General features: G+C 47.7%; 1 protein-coding gene across 1 annotated transcript in view; it reads right to left on the reverse strand.

Moving 5' to 3' along the window:
- The window catches only part of CREG2 (cellular repressor of E1A stimulated genes 2), a gene marked incomplete at both ends in the record, with an annotated part of 36344 nt that overhangs the window by 2262 nt on the left and 13979 nt on the right, over window positions 1-20103 (reverse strand). The window contains one exon of the mRNA XM_082672854.1: window positions 782-895. Coding sequence (XP_082528980.1) covers window positions 782-895 — 114 coding nt within the window. The remainder of the gene's footprint in view (window positions 1-781; window positions 896-20103) is intronic.

Here is a 20103-nt window from a genome sequence, read left to right on the forward strand (position 1 = left end):
CATGTTACTCTCCCACTAACTTAGACAAGTACCAATCTGCCAGCCCACACCCCATGTGGATACCCGCCCCTCCTCACTCCAGCTGTGACCTTCCACCTCAGGCCTCCCCCTGCACAGACCCTCTCCTCACCCATGGAGACAGACTCCAGCACCCCCGCAGGACCACCCTTCTCACTTTTTGCAAATGCTGATCTCCTCCGCCGCTTCCCGGGGTTCCTCTGTCACTCATTTTGACCCTAGCAGCACGCATGCCGATTTCCCGGGATGTCGTTTTAAAATTTTGATTGAGTGTAACCTCCAGGGCATCCAATTCGGGAAGCAGGTGGTGGGGGGCAGCTCGAAAGCTGCATCCTAAGTGGTTCGGCTATAAAAGGGGTGAGGGGCCCACATGAAGGAACACTGCTGTCACTTCTGGTGCCGAGCTCTGCTTAGAGTGGACATTTGCAAATGTCTGCTGTATTGACTGGACTACAAAGCCCCCTTTTTCTCCATTCCAAGGCAGGGCCGTTGTGAAAGGCTGGAAGTAGGCAGGGAACAGTGCCTGCAACCCCAGCATGGGGCGCTCTCCAAAGGCACGGACAGCCCACTGCAAGGTCACATGCGTGGCCTCTGCTGCCCCCTCAGGCGACCAAGACTTTCAGCGTCAGACGGCAGTGTTGCCACCAAAGGACAGCTCAGACCATTACTGTCATCACCTCAGAGGCATCAAATGGCATAGCCCCGACCTCTGCTTCTTACACTGTATGTTTCTGGGCAAACCAATCTTAAAGCAGATACCAACCTTGAAAACATGGCTTGCTTGGCAAATTCCACTTCTTCCGGAGACACCGCGACCATCTGGCCAGTGAGCGTTAACCGGGCACAGCGGGGATCTTCTGGGTCGACGATATTTTTTCTGCATTTGAAGGACATTTTTCAGATATTAAAATGATGATAGAATGACAGCTGGACATACTAAGGATTTTATTAAAAATAGAGGGAGTTCCCTGGAGAGCCAGTGGTTAGGACTCCGCGCTTTCACTGCCGAGGGCCCAGGTTTGATCCCTGGTCGGGGAACTGAGATCCCACAGGTTGCGCACCATGACAAAAAAAAAAAAAGAAAAAAAAGAAAATAGTGATCACATTGCTGGTTATATTGTTCAGGTTTTTACATTTTCTGGAGTTACCTGAAAATACTTTAGCATATATGATCCTGCAATCCCACTCCTGGGCATATATCCAGACAAAACTCTAATTCATAAAGAGACGTGAACCCCTATATTCATAGCAGTACTATTCACAATAGCCGGGACATGGAAACAATCTAAATGTCCATCGACAGATGAATGGATAAAGAAGATGTGGTACATATATGCAATGGAATATTACTCAGCCACAAAAAAGAATGAAATAACGCCATTTGCAGCAAAATGGATGGATCTAGAGATTATCATACTAAGTGAAGTAAGTCAGAAAGAGAAAGACAAATACCATGTGATATCCCTTATATGAGGAATCTAAAATATGACACAAATGAACTTATCTACGAAATAGAAACAGACTCAGAGACACAGAGAACAGACTTGTGGTTGCCAAGGGGGAGGGCGGGTGGGGGAGGATGGACTGGGAGTGTGGGATTAGCAGAGGCAAACTAGTATATACAGGCTGGATAAACAACAGGTCCTACTGTAGAGCACAGGGAACAGTATTCAGTATCCTGTGGTAAACCATAATGAAAAAGAATATGAACAAGAATGTATACATATGTGTACGTGAACCACTTTACCGTACAGCAGAAATTAACACAATATTGTAAATCAACTATACTTCAATAAACTATGAAAAAATTAAGATACTTTGGTACAGGCAGTGTGGCAGGTGTGTCTGTGTAGGCTGGACGTCAGTGTGCATCCTCGCGGGTGGCAGACAACCCCGGAAGCACCCTAGTCGAGAGTGCACAGGCCAGGGCAAGGTTCTGCAACACCCCCATAGGGAGCCACTATGCAGAGTCAGGTTGCTGCTCTGCATGACTGTAGGCAGTGCCACTCCCTCGAGATACCATGAATGGCACCCCTGGAGCAACGCAGTGCATCTGCCTGGATCCAGCAGTGGCCACGGTAAAGGCTTTCAGGCATCACCGTCGTCAGACACAGAGGTCCCTTACTGAACGTAAGGGATGTTAGAAATAACATTGTGTGCGAAGCGTTTCCATGGTGGCAGGATTCTTCTATAAACGCTTGCTTTCCTTGTAAGAGTCACCTGGCACTGAAAGTGTGGGAGGGCAACGTAGAGCTCCCACCCACCTCTCATCACGCGCGGCTGCCTATTTCTGGAAGAAGCATTAATGGGAGAATCTGAATCTTCACGTTTCAGATCGTGGCTTCATCTTAAGTCAGGAGAGAAACCTCCCCCAGGCGACAGCTGGTGCCTTAGCATTTCACAATCTCTCCATATGTGCTTGGGAAGGTGGTTCCAGGATGGGGCAACAAGATGTGTCCGTACACTGCCTTGTTTTGCGTGTGCCTGTACATTGCCTCGTTCTGTTTCATCTTCATGACGACCCCAGGAGGTAGGTGTGATGACTGACCTTGTTTTAGAGATCAGGGGAATGCGGCTCAGGTAGGCTAAGTGACTCGTCCTGGGCCGTGGGGCTTGCAGCGCCTGTCGGAGCCCAGGTCCTCTGGCCTCAAGCAGGAAGGCAGCCGCCTGGGAGCCTCGCACTTGTATCTGGGCGTATCCCAGACTGACCATCTCCTTCACCTCCTGCGTCCTCAATGTTTATGGATTCTCTCTCTTATTATCTGATTGTGGACTCTTAGATATCATGTTTAATTACATTTTAATTTTTGGTGAATGCGTTCTCAAAAGCTCAGCTTAGGGGGAAGAAAAAAGTTCACCTTAGGGGTAAAAAAAAAAGTATCACATGACAGAAAAAGAGTGTGTGCAGAGATATCTGTTACAGCATCATTTGTGATGGCAAAAATGGGAAGTAACCAGGCTTCCCTGGTGGCGCAGCGGTTAAGAATCCGCCTGCCAATGCAGGGGACACGGTTTCGAGCCCTGGTCCAGGAAGATCCCACATGCCGCGGAGCAACTAAGCCTGTGCGCCACAACTACTGAGCCTGCGCTCTACAGCCCGCAAGCCGCAACTACTGAGCCTATGTTCCACAACTACTGAAGCCTGCACGCCTAGAGCCCATTTTTCACAACAAGAGAAGCCACCGCAATGAGAAGCCCGCGCACCGCAACGAAGAGTAGCCCCTGCTCGCCGCAACTAGGGAAAGCTCACGTGCAGCAACGAAGACCCAACGCAGCCAAAAATAAATAAATAAAATAAATAAAAATTAAAAAAAAAACAACAAAAAATGGGAAGTAACCAAAACGCTCAGCAGTGAGAGAACATAAATAAATTGTTTTATCAACAGTATGAAATACAACCTTTAAAAAGAATGAGATAGAGCTATAGGTGGCCATAAGAAAGATATAAGTAAAAAGTTAGCTGAAGACATGCAGTAGGACTCCATTAAAAAAAGAAATCCTAAAACTATGTGTGTGTGTGTGTGTGTGTGTGTGTGTGTGTATGTGTCTGTGTATGTATGTATATATATATATATAAAATGTTTATATATGCTTAGAAAAGGTTCTTGGAAGGATATATTCCAAGATATAACTTTGGTTATTTCAAGAAGGGGATTTGAGGGGCTCGAGGTGTATAGGGGGAGAAGCCCCTTTTTATTTTATATATTTCTATATTCTTTGAATATTACATATGTAATGCAGAAAAGTGGTTTCTAGCAGGGGCTGGGGGGCAGATAGGGAGAGTTTGGTAAAAGATGCAGCTATAAGATGAAAAAGTCTGAGAAGCTACTGCGTAACATGGTGACTCTTGTTAATAACGCTATATTGTATAGTTGAAATTTTCGAAGAGGAGAGAACTTAAATGTTCTCACACAAAAGGCAACGGGCAAGGAGATGGATGCGTCAATTAACTAGATGGTGGGAATCTTTTCATCATGTATACATATATCAAATTATCATGGTGTGTGCTTTAAATATCTTATAATTTTATTTGCCAATTATACCCCAATAAAGCTGAAAAAAGACAAAAAAATTATGGTCACGTAACACTATCTCCTGGTGGGCAGTCAAGGGGCAACGCAGCAGACCAGGGCTGTCCAAACCCTGCACATTCCAAAGAAAGGCCTGTCTTCAGCAGGACTGGCCCTTGGCTGGCTCCCAGAAGATACCACTGAGCCCTTGAAATGTCCTGCTTCACCAAAGTGTTTTTGCGTCTGAGACCCTGGGCCACGCTGGGTCCGCTTAACCTCTTGGGCCCTGAGTCTGCGTAGCTAAGATCAATCATGCAGATGCTATAACTGCCATGTGATTGGATTCCAGCAAAAACCCTGGATACCAAGGCTCAGGTGAGCTTCTCTGGTTGGCAATACCGTGCACCTGTTGTCACACATCATTTCTGGGAGAACTCAGTGTGTCCCTGTATGACTCCAGTGGGAAGGGTCTCCTAGAAGCTTGGGCCTGGATTTTCCTGGACGGCGCCCCATGTGCATTTTGCCCTTGATGACTTTGATCTGGAATAGACCATGAGCTCTTGAGTCCTGTGAGTCCTTCCAGCGAATCACTGAGCCTGAGGGTGGTCTTGGGACTCCCACACAGTTGACCAAGCAGACTCTGCACATGCTCTTTTCACAGATGGTGTGTATCACAGAACGGCTGCTTCCAGGAGGCATGACTCATCAGAGCTCATTCCCGTCCATTACAACGTTACAGAAAGGTACATTTGTTAAGCAAAACATATGTTTTGTTATACTTAAGGGACTTGTTTGCACCTGCCTACAAGTTTTTCTTTAGTATACACTCCGTTGAGTCACAATAAGAGAAAGAGTGGACACGCCCACATGCTCAGGTGAAACGCTCCCTGTCAGAACACCGCGTACCATTTGAAACTGTTACAGGCGGCTGAGGTTTTGACGCTGCAAAAATGTACTTGCTGAATTGTGGAGTTTTCAAAGATGAAAGAATGACGGGAGGCGCGCTACACAACTGCAAACACTGAATCAACACTGAATTTTGTAAAAAACCTGAGATGGATTGGAGAAAATAAATAAAAATAGTAAACGGGAACTGAACATACAGATAACCAGACGAGACTGTCATCAGTTGTACCCAATTTGTTTGCTATTAAAGCCAATTTTTTTCCCCAAATCGCTCCATCATGAAAGCAATGAAATTAGGATTCATACGTACGTCACGATAGAAGAACACATTACATTTAAGAAGGGAGCAGTTTGCTTCTCCAGTCACGATAGAAGAACACATTACATTTAAGAAGGGAGCAGTTTGCTTCTCCAGTCATGACAGAAGAACACATTACATTTAAGAAGGGAGCAGTTTGCTTCTCCAGAGGTGGAGATTACAAAGGCTAGAAAGAAGATGATGTGTTTAAATAGGTAAACAGAAAGCTTTATCCTTTTGGAGGATAACAGCCCCTCAAAGATGTCCACGTACTAACCTCTGGAACTTGTGACTGTGTTACCTTTCACGGCCAAGGGGAATTAAGGTTGCCAGTCAGCTGGTCTGGATTACGCACCTGGTCTCAATGCGATCATAAAGGTCCTTAAAAGTGGAAGAGGGAGGCAAAAGAGAGTGTTGGGGTGATATGATGGGAAAAAGACTCTCCTGGCCATAGCTGGCTTTGCACAGCGGAGGGGGCTAGAGCCCAGGAGTGCAGGCAGCCTCTAGAAGCAAGAAAAGGCAAGAGAATGGATTTTCCCCTAGAGCCTCCACAAAGGACACCTTGGTTTTAGCCCAGGAAGACCTGTTTGGACTTCTGCCCTCCGAAACTATGACATAATGCATTTGTGTTGTTCTGGGCCACTACGTTGTGGTGGTTTGGTACAGCAGCATTAGAAAACGAATACACCGGGGCTTCCCTGGTGGCACAGTGGTTAAGAATCCACCTGCCAATGCAGGGGATGAGGGTTCGAGCCCTGGTCCGGGAAGATCCCACATGCCGCGGAGCGACTAGGCCCATGCGCCACAACTACTGAGCCCGCGTGCCGCAACTACTGAAGCCCGCATGCTGGAGCCCGTGCTCCACAACAAGAGAAGCCACCGCAACGTGCAGCCTGTGCACTGCAACGAAGAGTAGCCCCTGCTCGCCGCAACTAGAGAAAGCCTGTATGCAGCAACGAAGACACAACGCAGCCAAAAATAAATATAAATAAATAAGTTAAAACCCCCCAAAACAAAAAACAAACAAACAAAAAACTAATACACCATCGGAGGGGAGTTGGACTCCAATCCTATCCTGAGCCATGTGAGTGCAACACACCTGAGGTTACCGCACCTGCTGCTCCCAAATGGCCAGCCAGTGCACAGCAACCAGGTAGGAGGATGCTGTGTACCCCAGGACCCTGATCCACGGCTTTTGATTTCTGAGAGCGTGCTTTGATGAACAGCTGCTGTAGAAGACATTCCCCAATATCTTGTAATAAGCTATAATGAAAAAGAATTGAAAAAAAAGAATATAGATATATACATATATACGTATAACTGAATCACTTTGCTGTACACCTGAAACTAACATAATATTGTAAATCAACTATACTTAAAGTAAAAAACAAAAAACATTCCCCCTCCTCTTGGCAATGCACGTGGAATACTGTTTAGGCATCCACTTCTCCCTCACACGGCTTCAGGGAACCCTGTTCCATCCCTAGATCCTGAGAGCTGGGATTGCCCAAGCCAACCAGCCAGTTCCATCCTCTGGCCATAGTGACGGACTCAGGGATGGGCACAAGAGCAAGTTTGCTCATTAAAGCTCGAGGAGCTACTTGCTGGGGACTTCTGGAATGGCAACCCCTCCCTCTCCTTTGGAGTCTAACTGGAGAGATGCTCGCTGTTGCTGGACATAAACGGAGTACATGTACCCGGAAGTGGCTGGCAGCCACAGGGGATCACAGGTGGGGGACGGGCAGGGGTGGGAGGGTGCGGCCCTTAAAATGCAGCAGACACTGGAGAAGGCAGTGAGGAGGGATGGGAAAATCTCATTTGGGCTGACCTTGCAGAGCTCCTAAGAAAAGCCTACCTCTGGACTTTTCAAATATGTCAACTAATCAGCTTCCTTAATTCTCCAAGCACATCTGAGCTTACTTTTCTACTTCTTGCAACTGGGAGGTTCCTCGCTATAGAAGGGCTTCGAGTTTCAGGAACTCTGTCTCTGTTCTTGGACTGGATCATATGCTTGAGGCATGTCCAGCTAACGTTGGATGGTATTAGTAACAATCCATGAGGAGCAAAGACGGCCTGTTTTTTTTGTTTTTTTTGCCAAGCTGCAGGTGGGATCTTAGTTCCCTGACCAGGATCGAACCTGCACCCACTGCATTGGAAGCCTGGAGTCTTAACCGCTGGACTGCCAGGGAAGTCCTGGCCTGTATTTTTTTAAAATTACTTACTTACTTACTTATTTATTTGTGGCTGCATTGGGTCTTCGTTGCTGCGCGTAAGCTTTCTCTAGTTGCGGCGAGCGGGGGCTACTCTTCGTTGCAGTGCGCGGGCTTCTCATTGTGGTGGCTTCTTTTGTTGTGGAGCACGGGCTCTAGGTGCGTGGGCTTCAGTAGTTGTGGCTCGTGGGCTTAGTTGCTCTGTGGCATGTGGGATCTTCCCAGACCAGGGCTCGAACCCGTGTCCCTTGCATTGGCAGGCGGATTCTTAACCACTGCACCACCAGGGAAGTCCCTGGCCTGTATTTTTAAAATATTTGCACATTTATATATTTCCTTGAGATAAGACTGTATCTACCATGTATTAGGAAGCAGTTTTCCATGGTCTCTCGTGTTTCTGAACGTCTTGTAAGCATAGGACTAGCCCCCTTGGCTCTGAGCTATCTTTTCACAAAGATGTTTACAGAGCCAACAGCTTTGGAAGACAGAGCATCTCCCCACGGGGTGGTGGCCTGTCCAGAGGGGTGCAGAATGGGCTCCCTCTGGGGGCGGCAGGCTTGCCTCCACTGTACAGATTCTGGTTCTCTAGGCTCAGGGTTCCTCTCCTGCAATGCACCCCACCGTGTGTGCAGATGACCCCTGGCCCTCTTCACATCCCCCCGGGGGAACTAGGGCCCGGGGGAAATCCCACTATAAACTGCTAACGCACTGGCTGCTGCCATTGCTGGGGTACCAAAGTCCTTTGCCTCTGACCCAGGAGGCTTGTGTCTTCTGCCCCCATCCGTGAACCACGGCAGGCTGACTCGTTACTTAGAATGAACCAGGTGAGCTTGCTTGCAAATAGGGTAAAACCTTAGAGTCTTCACAGTCTTTGACCCATGTAAAAATATTCAGTTTCTCTGTTTTTGGTTGGAATTGAAGCACTTTGGAAACAGCAAGGGAAAAATAATTATAACATGCTGATCAGAAGCTCTGATTTGCATATGTGTATCTTTGAGTATAAAGATGCTGAGGGACTTCCCTGGTGGCTCAGTGGTTAAGAATCCGCCTGCCAATGCAGGGGACACGGGTTTGAGCCCTGGTCCGGGAAGATCCCACATGCCACGGAGCAACTAAGCCCATGTGCCACACCTACTGAGCTTGCACTCTAGAACCCGCGAGCTACAACAGCTGAGCCTGCACTCTAGAGCTCGCGAACCACAACTACTGAGCCTGCACGCCATAACTACTGAGGCTGCGTGCCTAGAGCCCGTGCTCCACAAGAGAAACCACTGCAATGAGAAGCCTGTGCACTGCAATGAAGAGCAGCCCCTGCTCGCTGCAACTAGAGAAAGCCCGCGCGCAGCAACGAAGACCCAACGCAGCCAAAAATAAATAAATACATAAATAAATTTATTAAAAAATAAAAAATAAAGATGGTGAAATAAATTATTTTAAAATGTCATCTGTTCTTCAGACAAAAGTGTTTCATATTACATGGGTTATAGAGTAAGGTAATGAAAGAGCTCTTGCTGGTGCAAAGTCTGGAACCCTGTGTGGCCTTGCTCTCCCTGGACTAGCCCAGGGCCTTTAGGGGCCCATCCGCAGCCTGGGGATGTGAGAAGCCCTGGCACAAAGGAAGTCCCACTCCATCTCCTTGAACCTCCTGAGTCCGTCTGTATTCTTCTTGTTTCCTGTTTAGCATGGGCACAGTCCCCTAGTCTGAGACACCATCTGCTATTTCCTGGCCTCTGCTTCTAGCTGAACTCCATTCCTTGACTTCTAATGGGGCAAGACAAAAACCACTATTCAGGAAACAATGACAGCAGCTGATTCTGAATTTGTGCATCTCTGTGTGACTGGGGCTGAAGTGGGGATGGTAACGGAGGGAAGCAAATTCATCTCAGGACGGGCTGCTCTTCTGTTTAGGAAAGTGTATTAGTGGGTCTTGATTATCAGGACAAGGCCAGGCCCCCCTCCTCAGGGCACCCAGGCCAGTGTCTGCAGGGAGAGAAAGGGAGCTGATGCCTCCCCGAGGTTACTGCGTTCTGAATTCCGGTTCGGCAGAAGACACAGAAGGTTTTGTCTTGCTGTGTTTGTTTGGGGAGGTCGCTGAGACTCAGAGAAGAAAAGAAAGGCAGTGGGAGGAGGCCTGGAATTTGGAGGGGATACCCAGCCATGTGGCAGGGGTGTCCTCCATCCTTGTGATGAGGGGTGGCCAGTGATGGTGCAGGGATGCCCCACGATGTGGCTGCTGTCCAGTGCTGTACCTGGAGTTGCCAGACGTAGGAGGTATCAATACAGATGCCCAGTCACCTTTGAATTTTAGATAAACAACAATTTTTTTTTCAGTATAAGATGTCCCAGACAATATTTGGGACATGCTTATACTAAAAGTGTATTTGTTTATCTGAAATTCACATTTGACTGGGAATCCTGTATTTCACCCGACAACCCTAGTCACCCCTCCCACTATTCCCCCAGACCCTAGTAAAAGTCTGTTATACCCAGTGTCCCTGCATGGCAAAGGAGAGAAGCCACCAGGTGTGGTGATAAGACATCCAGATGTGGCTGAGGAGGGGGCAGGGAGAACAGGGTGGGGCGGCGGTGATGGTCCCCACCTGCGTCATCAGCACCTCTCCGGGTTCCTTGGAAATGTCCGGGCGGGCTTTCTGCCTTCCGCAGTTGGTGAGAATTTGGTGAATTTATCTGTGTGCTGCGGGAAGGGCTGCCCCTCGGGGCTGAGGGCCTTGGGCTGCACTGTTTCCGTTTCTCTTTCAGGTTAGGGGACGTTCTTTTGGGCATCGCTCTCCTTTCCACTTGTCCTCGGGGCCTGCCACCCGCACTCTGCCAGATGGGCAGCTAGTGACCCAAAAGGACTTCTGTCTCAAGGGCAGGACCGGAAAAGCCTGGTCTGCTCAGGTGGTCACCTGGAGAACCCAGAGGATGACTTACCAGCTTGAGGACCCTCTAGAAAGTGGCAGAAGCTGTCTAGGAACTGCCCTCTGCCTGCCCTGGTCCCTGGCTGTGTTCATTACATTGTGCTACTGCTCTGTGTGGCCTCTGCTAGGGGGAATGCTTGCACACCCCAGCCTGGAACTTATTTTTAACCTTTTTATTCTAATTTTTCCTCCAACAGAATCATTGTTTTTGGTTATTATTAATTTATTATTCATACATTGATGGCATGGTTTCCTTTACATTATTGCTAGAGTAATCTTTCTAAAATAAAAAATTGTCACCTTCTAATTTCATGTACTTTTAATACCCCTCTACTTATACAAGCACAACCAAAATCTGAAAATACGGTACAAAATGTTCCTAATGGTCAGGTATTTGTCTTTTTTCCTGGCCTTATCCTTTGCAGCTCTCTGGACATAAATAATTACTTTTACACCAAGATTCAAACCTCCCAGCCTTTCTCACACCATTCTATCTTCCTAGAATGATGAACCCTCCACATGCATGAACACACATATGCATGTTTACGTGTGTGTGCACGCACACACTTACCTATCACTGGTTGCCTAATGAACATATTAAAACTTAGCTCATTCCAAGTAACTTGCTCCACCACTCATATAAACTTGTGCCCTATATATATTTCTATCATAACACATGTAATACTTGTAAAACATTCCACAAGGGATCTAGTTCCTTGACCAGGATCGAACCCGGGCCCCCTGCATTGGGAGCATGGAGTCTTAGCCCCTGGACCACCACAGGGAAGTCCCTCCTCCAACAGAATCTAATATAGAATTTGATAGTTTAAGTCAGGGAACTCAGGGACCAAAAGATAAAGAGTCTGTTTTTTACAGGGAGACGGCTTCACGCCCACAGGCAGAGATCCAAAAGGCAATACTGTGTCAAAGCATGGGCCCATCCATACCCGGGTTCCAGAATGCTATTAAATAGAAAGAACAGTCAGCTCTAGAACCTTGTGGGTAAAAGAGTGGATTAGATGACCCAGGGGCTATAAAGGAAACAATGAGACAGCGGTTGAGCGCTTAAATGACTTCCAATTACGTGAGAAGATTGCTTTCTTTGAGCAATCCTTTAAGATAAGTAATCCTCCTTTTGCTACAGTTTTTTTTATACTCACATTTTTATGAGCTACAATTTTCTAAGAGCTTCACAAGGGATGCATTTTTCTAATAAATTTACATTCAACCTTCCCAAACACTTTATGTCTTGTTGGTTAGTACGATACATTTAAAGGCCTGTCTTATTTTGATGTATTTGTGTTCAGTGGTAAAGAAAAATGTTAGAGAAAAGCAGACAGTATGTTCTTTTTGGATTTAGGAAGTTAAGCCAATACGCATAGACATATTGGGTGAATGACATTAAAATATTCAACTTTGTTTCAATTCTTTAAAATAGAGAAAAAAAATTTGTTTCATGCAGTCCCCAAGTGACAGGGATACAATGTCAATCACCATCCGATCCACGTACAGTGGTTCTCAGCCAGGAAGTGTTTCTGCCCATAAGGGAAGCTGGGAAATCTGTGGAGCACCTTTGCCCCAGTGACTGGGCTGGGGGCTCTACTTGCATTTACTGGGCAGGGACGGGGAATCCGAAATGTCCTGTGATGCATGGGACTTTCTTGCACAATGAACTGTGCCACCCAAAACACAGCAGAACCCCCATGTAGGCAGCTCTGCAGGAAAGAGCTCTTTGCAGGAGGCCCCTTTTATCTAGTCACGAACCTCAAACCAGGCGCCCCCACGCTCTACTCATCTCCGGCCCTAGCACCCCTTTCAAACCTTTTGATCACACAACGCCTCGCCTAATCTGTTGGCTCTTTCCCTAGGTCAAAGAAGTGGAAATGAAGAAGTAATTAACAGATGACCAGATCTCTTCCCCAGCTTCCCCTGCAGTGATCTCAAAAGCAAACTGTGTGAACGAGATAGCATCTAAAGAAAGAGCCCAGGAAGTCGATGAGCCTGCACACAGTGGGGCGCAGCGCCACTCGGATCCCCCATCTCTATGATTAACTGAGATGACTTCCCTTTTTTCCCTTTAAGAACTTTCATGGCCGAGCAGAATCTTCGGAGATGGTTTTTGGGGGACCCTGAGTCCACCATCTCCCCAGATGGCTGGCGTTCTGCTGAGAAGCAACTTTCCTTTCTACCAACATCTGTCTCTCTCGAGTATTGATTTTCGAGCGCCGAGCAGCCGGACCTGACTTGGGAACACACAGCGATGTGTCGCTTTCTCTTAGTAAGTGAAGGACAGCTGGTGTAGAGCAGTTTCTCACTTTGGTGCTATTGACACTTGAGGCTGAGCAGTTCATCGGGCTGGGGGTGTCCTGTGCATTGTAGAACATTTAGGAGCGTCTCTGGGTTCTACCCACGGGATTGCAGGAGCACCCTCCTTCCCCAAGTTGTAACAACCAAAACCATCTCCAGACATTGCCAAATGTCCCTGGGGAGGGGTCCCCCCACGTCTGTTTGAGACCCACTGGCACAGACACAGGTACATTTACAGACTAGTGGAGGGAGAGGAGAGAGGCTGAGAGGCGTCTGCATTTTGTCAAAGAAACGTGGGTGTCACCTGCAACCCAGAGAGACTGGAGGGGATGAGTAGATTTGGTCCGAAAAACAGGGAGTAGGCGTGAACCTGAGGGTGGGAAAGGAGCCTTGGTGGGAGATGGAGAATCTTCCAGTGATGTTGGAATGCATGGGAGGATTCTGTTCATGAATTTAAAGTGGGAGAGTCAGCCTGGCCATGTGGTTTGTTCCTGTAACTCGGAGCCTCCTGGGTGCAGGAGTAGAGGAGGAGGGATCAGGGTTGAACGGGGTTGGATGTAGCCAGGGGTGCTTCAGAGGGAGAGGGGCAGAGAACTTGCAGGTGGTCTTGGGTGGGGGGTTATAAAGACAGACCATGGAGTCTGAGCTGGGTGAAGGGGAAGGGGAGCCAGGAGGCGCTGACCGTGGTGAGATGAGATGGTGATGGGGCAGAGGACTGCTGGGCTCCATGCGGTGACTCAGGCAAGAAGGGCCCGGGGTAGGATGCTCAGAACAGAGATTCGGACGTGGGGCGTGTGCTACCAGATCTGGATGTGGCCGAGGAAGTGAAAACCTTGCTGGAGAAGCGCGGGTGTAGGATCGACCATCCGCACGATGCTGAAGGTAAGGAGAGGGTGGCAGTGGAGAGGAAACCGCGAGGCCTCTGTGGCTTCCACCCACCTGTTCTGCTCGCGCCTCCAGGGCGACATCAGAACAAACAGAGCTGCCATTTTCTGGCCTGGCCTTTCAGACATCTGCCGAAAGCACTTACCTATTTCTCAAGACTTGTTTCAGTCTGGCTGCTTTTAGACTTGCTGGTTTGTCAATATTCTTGTTAAACTTTAGTATCCAGGATGGACCTCATTGCTCGAGCAGAAGGTTCACGAAGTAGAGGAGTAGGTCACGTCCGCCACTCCCTACTCCATCCTTCCAGGGAAGCGTGTCTATGTCGTGTTGTTATGTTATGTTACTTCATCTAAATTTTTATATTAAATTTGATTTAATTCTAATTTTATGGCATACCAGTATAAAGCCTCACACTGTCCCAGTTAAATCCCCCCCCCCCCAGTTTTCTCCTTCCTTCTTGGCACCATTTTCCTGGCTGTGGCTTCAGCTTCTCCTGACAATTTTTCTGTGTCTCTCCAACACGATTCAGTGTCTCAAGCTCCCACGTGGTTCAACCCAGGACCCTTCCACTGGCTCCCAGGTTCCCACCACTTTCCAGGGGCTGTAAATGGCCAAGGAACCAGAAACATCCTCCCCTCAGCACTCAGATGAAACCCCCTCCTATTAATCAACACCTTCGGGGCTCCCGCCAGTCATCCATCCATGCACAGTTTCACATCTTCGTGAAATTAGGTGTAAGAGAAACAAATGTATTACACGCGAGAGAAAGAAGCCTACCCAGCACTACGATCCCTTGTTCGTATTATTCTGTCTTGTCGATAAGAACATCACTCAGGCTTTCTGTCAAGGGCCTCAGGGAAATCCACATACAGTGAGTAGACAATCGTCTTCCTGACTTATCACCCAGCAATAAACCTATCGAAGAAAGGGATGGCCTTTACGTCGTGCCAGCCTCCCCAACTACTACTGCCTGGAGGTGGTTGCTTCTTCTCAGTTTTGGGTGCACAAACATTTAAAAAAATGGTCTGTTCTGGAATAACTATGAAAGTTATTTGGGGTTCATCTGCAGACCCTCCCAGCCTCTGTTTTTTTGAGACTCTGAACAAATTGGTCCATTCTCATGCTGTGTTGATGCCTTTTCCACCCTTCAGTTCAATGCTCTTATCCATGGCTTCTCTGAGTTTCTTGGAATGAAATTTGTGTTATTTGGAAGCCTTGGCCATATGTCTTTAAAGGACAGAGTGCTACATTTCTGTAAGCATCTTGGGCTAGGATTTTCTCTTATGCAGCATCAAATCTTATGATTCAATAAACCCCAGGCAGTCATACACAAAGGGACAAGACATGCAAAAGGGGGAACTAGGTCCACTTCCAGGCAGGAGAGGAGCGGGGATGCTAAAAACAGTTCACTCTGACAGGTCACGATTAAGCAGACTGCTCAATTTATAACCCTTTTCTCTGCAGTTTTCACCTTTCTCTATCATTTCGCCATGCTAAGAATATATTAAAATTAACATTCGTTGATTGACTATCACATGTGTTTGAGTCATTTTAATATCTATATTTTAAAAGCATGTATATTATAAATAAGAACGATCATGACTCCCCCAAAACACCAATAAGTGCCTTAGCATACGTTAGAATAAATTACCATGTCTCCATCTACACTTGCAAATGCATTGAGACTGGTACATCCATCTGCGGTGCGTTGAATAAGGTCTCCCCACAAAGATGTCCACGTCCTAGTGCCCAGAACGTGTGACTGTTACCTTGTATGGCAACATGGACTTTACAGATATGATTAAGTTAAGGAACTTGATATGGGAAGATTATCCTGGATTATCTGGTGGGCCCAATGAAATCACAAGGGTCCTTAGACAGGGAGGTGGAAAATCAGAGCTGTAGGATCCAGGAAACGGGATCGACAGGTTAGATGATGCAAGGAAGGGGCCAGATGCCAAGAGATGCGGGTGGCCTCTAGGAGCTGAAAACGGCAAGGAAACAAATTCTCCTCTCAGAGCCTCCAGGGGGAACCTGCCCTGCCAACACCTTGATCGTAGCTCCATAAGACTCATTTCAGATTTCTGACCTCCAGGACTGTAAGAGAATAAACCTGTGTGGTTTTGAACCGCAAATTTGAGGCAATTTATCACAGCAGCAATAGAAAACTATACACCATCCCTCAAGGCCTAACTCAAATATTCCATATATTCACCCAGTAAACATTAGTTGAACATAGGCTCATTACGTTCAAGGCTCTGGGGCTGGTGGAGAGTCAGAAGGACACAGTCCTGGCCCTCATGAGACTTACGTTCTAGCAGGAGGGGCAGACGTCAGACAGCCTGCTGTACAATTAATGATTTATTCACTTGCTACTATAACATGGAAACTTGTCTATGTTTCCTGACCCTCAAAACACAGGCAGGCTTCCACGTTATAACATCAACCCAGAAACCTAGGAAATGAGTGGGAATTAGTTAGGTAAAGGCAGGGAAATCAGTGTAGATAGAAGGAAGAGCAAGGGCAAAGGTCCCCAGGCAGAAAAGAGCCATAAGACCACTGGGGCCAGCACAAAGGGGAAGGGTGATGCCACAGACACTGGCACTGCCAGGGGTGGACCACAGAGGCCGCAGAGGCCATGTTAAGATGTTAAAATTTCATCCTAAGAGCAATGGGAAAACATTGAAGAATTTTAAGCAGGGTAATGGAATGATGAGATGTGCTTTTTGAAAAGATCCCTCCAGTTTTAGGATGGAAAGTGGGTTGGAAAGGGGCAAACAGGCATCCAGGGACACTGGTCAGGAGTATTTAAAGAGTCCAGGTGAGCAACAGTAGAGTCTTGGGCCAGGTGGTGGGGAGAAGCAAGCTGAAGAGAAGTAGTCAACTGGGGGAGAGGTCTGGGAGGTAGACCAGTTGGACGCAGCTGACTGGTTGTGTAAGAAGAAGAAGAAGCGAATCGTGGTACCCAAGGGTCTGCTCTGAACAGCCAAATGGATGGGGAGCCCAGGAAGAGGAGCCCTCTGGGGAAGGAGGAAGAGGCTGAGCTCGAGGGGTCCGTGAGATGTCCAAGTGGAGATGTCCAGGAAGCAGCTGGAGTTGGGGTCCGGAACTCAGATGAGAGGTCGCAGATGGGAATATAAGTTTGGGAGTCACTGGCATGTAAGTGCAGTGTTTGGGAGCGGATGGGGTACAGCAGGGAGAGCAGAGAGAGTGAAGACGCCAAGCCTCCTTCATGAGACACTCTCTCCATCAACCATTTCCAGGCCAATGTCTCCTGGAGGATTTACCACGCTCAGCTTGTTCTAGAAGGATTTCCACGTGTGTCTTACAACCTTTTCCTCCTCTCAAAGGTGTGGGGGGTACTATTACCTTTCATCTCTGTGCCTAACACGTAGATGCTGAAATGGATGTTTCATTGCAACAGACGGGCAGCCTGCACCTGTATGAATTTAAAACAGATTTCATGTCTTGCTTCTATCTCAGTGCAACTCACACGATGGAAGTTATATTTGAACAACTTAAAACAGACAACATTTCTGTATTTTTGTAGATTTTGCAGCTTCTGACTCAGTTCTCTCTGAGAGGTAGGTGGGGAGGTTCCCTGCTTTCAGGCGGCAGCTGCTGTGAGCGGGCAGGGGGTACGGCGGAGCAGCAGGGCTGAGCAGCCCAGGTGTCTGGGATTGAATCTCAGCCCCCATTAGAACTTGGACTGTGGTCCAAGTCCAAGTTCCTCATTCTCTCTGGGCCTCAGTTTCCTCATCTGTAAAAAGGGGCTAACAATAGCACCTCTCTCGTGAGCACCTTGAAAGGGTCACATGGGTTATACGTCTCTGTTGCTTAGAACAGTGCTTGGCACAGAAGAAGTACCAGCTACACGATTGCTCTTATGCCTCTGAGGGATGCAGTGGAGACAGGGCACGGTCAATGCTCTCCTCCTCTGCCCATCTCTGTCACCCCGACTCCTGCACAGAGGAAACAGCTGCTCATGACGATAGCTACCACTTATTAGTACTGACCACGCGCTGGAAACTTTACGCTCACTGAAACATTGCATTCCCACAGCACACGGGAGTACTGCTGTTCCCATTTTAGGGTTAAGGAAATTGAGGCCTAGATAAGTTAAGTAGGTTGTTCAGGGCAGTCACGTATTTTTATTTATTTATTTATTCATTCATTCATTTATTTGGCTGCGCTGGGTCTCAGTTGCGGCACGCGGGATCTTCGTTGCCACCTGCAGGATCTTTAGTTGAGGCGTGTGGGATCTATAACAGTCCCCTGACCAGGGATCGAACCTGGGGCCCCTGCATTAGGAGCATGGACTCTTAACGGCACGGCACCACCAGGGAAGCACCCAGGTAGGTAGGTATTACTTGGTGGGTTTAGGAGTCAAATCGATGAACCTCAAATCAGAAGCTTTCTTCTAATACTGGAGCAATCAAACTTAAGTATGTGTTAAGAATTCCTGAGTGGTTCCGTGAAGATGCAGATTCTAAGCTCCTTTCATCAGAGACAGCTGGAGCCCAGGAGTCTGCATTTTACAAGCAAACCTGGCGTCTCTCCTGGTCTCAGCCTGCTCCCCAAGCATGGCTTAGTTACCCTGCAGCCTGCCAGGCAGTTCCAAATTCAAACCTGGTCCTGTTCCCAGGCCACAGGGTCCCAGAATCAAACCTGGTCAGAATCAACCACTTCCGTGATCCAGCCAAGCTCCCTCTGCCATCTGCCGGCTCAGCTGAGACCCCGCCCTGGGCCGGCAGGGCGCAGTGCTCAGCTGCGGCCACCTGAGAATCTTAACTCCACCATGGTCCCCCTGGCCTCAGCCTGGATGATGTTGAAATAGCACAGCAGGGAATTCCCCGGTGGGTCACTGGTTAAGACTCTGCACTTCCACTGCTGGGGACATGGATTTGATCCCTGATCCGGGAACTAAGATCCCGCATGCCGTGAGGCACAGCACACCCCCCCCCCAAAAAAAAGAAAGAAAGAATGAAATAGGACAGCAGCCCCCACAGAGTCAGGAACCCTCAGAGTGCGCTCAGCTTTCTTCCTTATCCCGCATCACGGCACCTCCAGGGGCTGTCTCTCTAGTCTAACGTGTAACACACACATTACCTAGCATCCCCATCCCTGCACTGAAGGTTCAGTTGTTCTTTTCCAAAATCCTATTGTCTACCTTGCTGAGAGGTGTGCAGCAAACGATGAACTAGAAGAGGGGAAGCTGCCTGGTGCTGGACCACTTCATTCACTTGAAAGGAAAGACGGGGTCGACAGGGAGAGCAGAAGCCGGGTGGCAGGGGGTGCTGGGCCAGGAGGAGAGCCAGCTGCAGAGATGGTGTGGTGGAGACAGGGGATGTTACGGAAACTGAATACCATATCATCCATTCGTCTGTCTTCCAGCTTTCAGGCCCTCAGTTTCCTAACCTGGAAAATGAAAGGCAGGAGTGGATGGACAGGGCTCTGCCAGGCTGAAAGCACTTCTAAGTACACTGGAGTCTTGTCCCATTTTCCAGGGAAAGCTTTGCTGCTGCATGAGTCACATGTGCCTGCAGCTCAGTCAACCAGGAGAAAAAGGCGGAAAGGAAGCGAGTGAAGCAGGATCAGCAAGGGGCCGGGAGCGCGTGCCGTCACCCCCTGTCCTGGCAGACTAATGGGGCCGAGTGGTCTTCTCGGAGGGAGGGGTCTGGGTCTGGGCCCAGGGACTGAGACCCAGGCAGTCCTCACGAGTGAAAAGAACGAAAGTCAGACAGAAAATGAAATGCATCCTGGGGAACAATTACTGGGACTAGAAAATTTGAACACAGCCTTAAGATGGGAATAGAGCAGTAAAGAATGGAAGGAACTTTCAGGAGGTTAGTGTCTTACATTTGAAGGCCAAGTCAGGTTGAGTTGCATGAAACGGAAAGGATGGAGAGGTGGATGGACAGACAGGAAGAAAAGATGCTGAGCTGGTGGAAACCACAGGTACAATGTGGAATTCTACTCCTCCCCTGTTGTGGAAGGGCATGGTTTTAACAAAGGGGGGCCCTTTATATATGTGGTCATGTGTTAGATCTCACTCTCTGGATTCAAATGACTGATGACAAGTAAGCAGGGAGGAGCCTGTGTCTCTTAGGTCTTACCTATGCACGCCTGGCATTAGTGAAGTGCTCAATGAATATCACTGGAAGGACAAATTCTCATTCTCAATGCCACATTTAGTATGTTCCTTTGTACAAAGGATGCCTAATTCCATTAATGTTCAATTGAATTCATTATCAGTATCTCCTACTTTGTCTTTACATTATTAGAGTATCAGCTTTCCTTCTCAAATCCCTTCGTAAGCCGATTAATTAAAATCTTTTTCTTTCCTTGGTCAGACATTTTCTTAGTATTTCTACACACTAGATAATTTAGGTACACTTCTGTATTATCTCAGGAAAGTTACTTCAATTGTGTGTTTTTCTCATGGGGAAGGCCCAGCTTATAGAAGCAAAAGATACTTCAATTTTAAAAAATCTTTTTTTTTTTTTTTTAAAAAAAGCCCAAATTTAAAAGTTAGGGAAAGAAAAAAA

Source organism: Grampus griseus (assembly GCF_964374135.1).
Source record: "Grampus griseus genome assembly, chromosome: 15".
In the NCBI taxonomy this organism is placed as follows: Eukaryota; Metazoa; Chordata; class Mammalia; order Artiodactyla; family Delphinidae; genus Grampus; species Grampus griseus.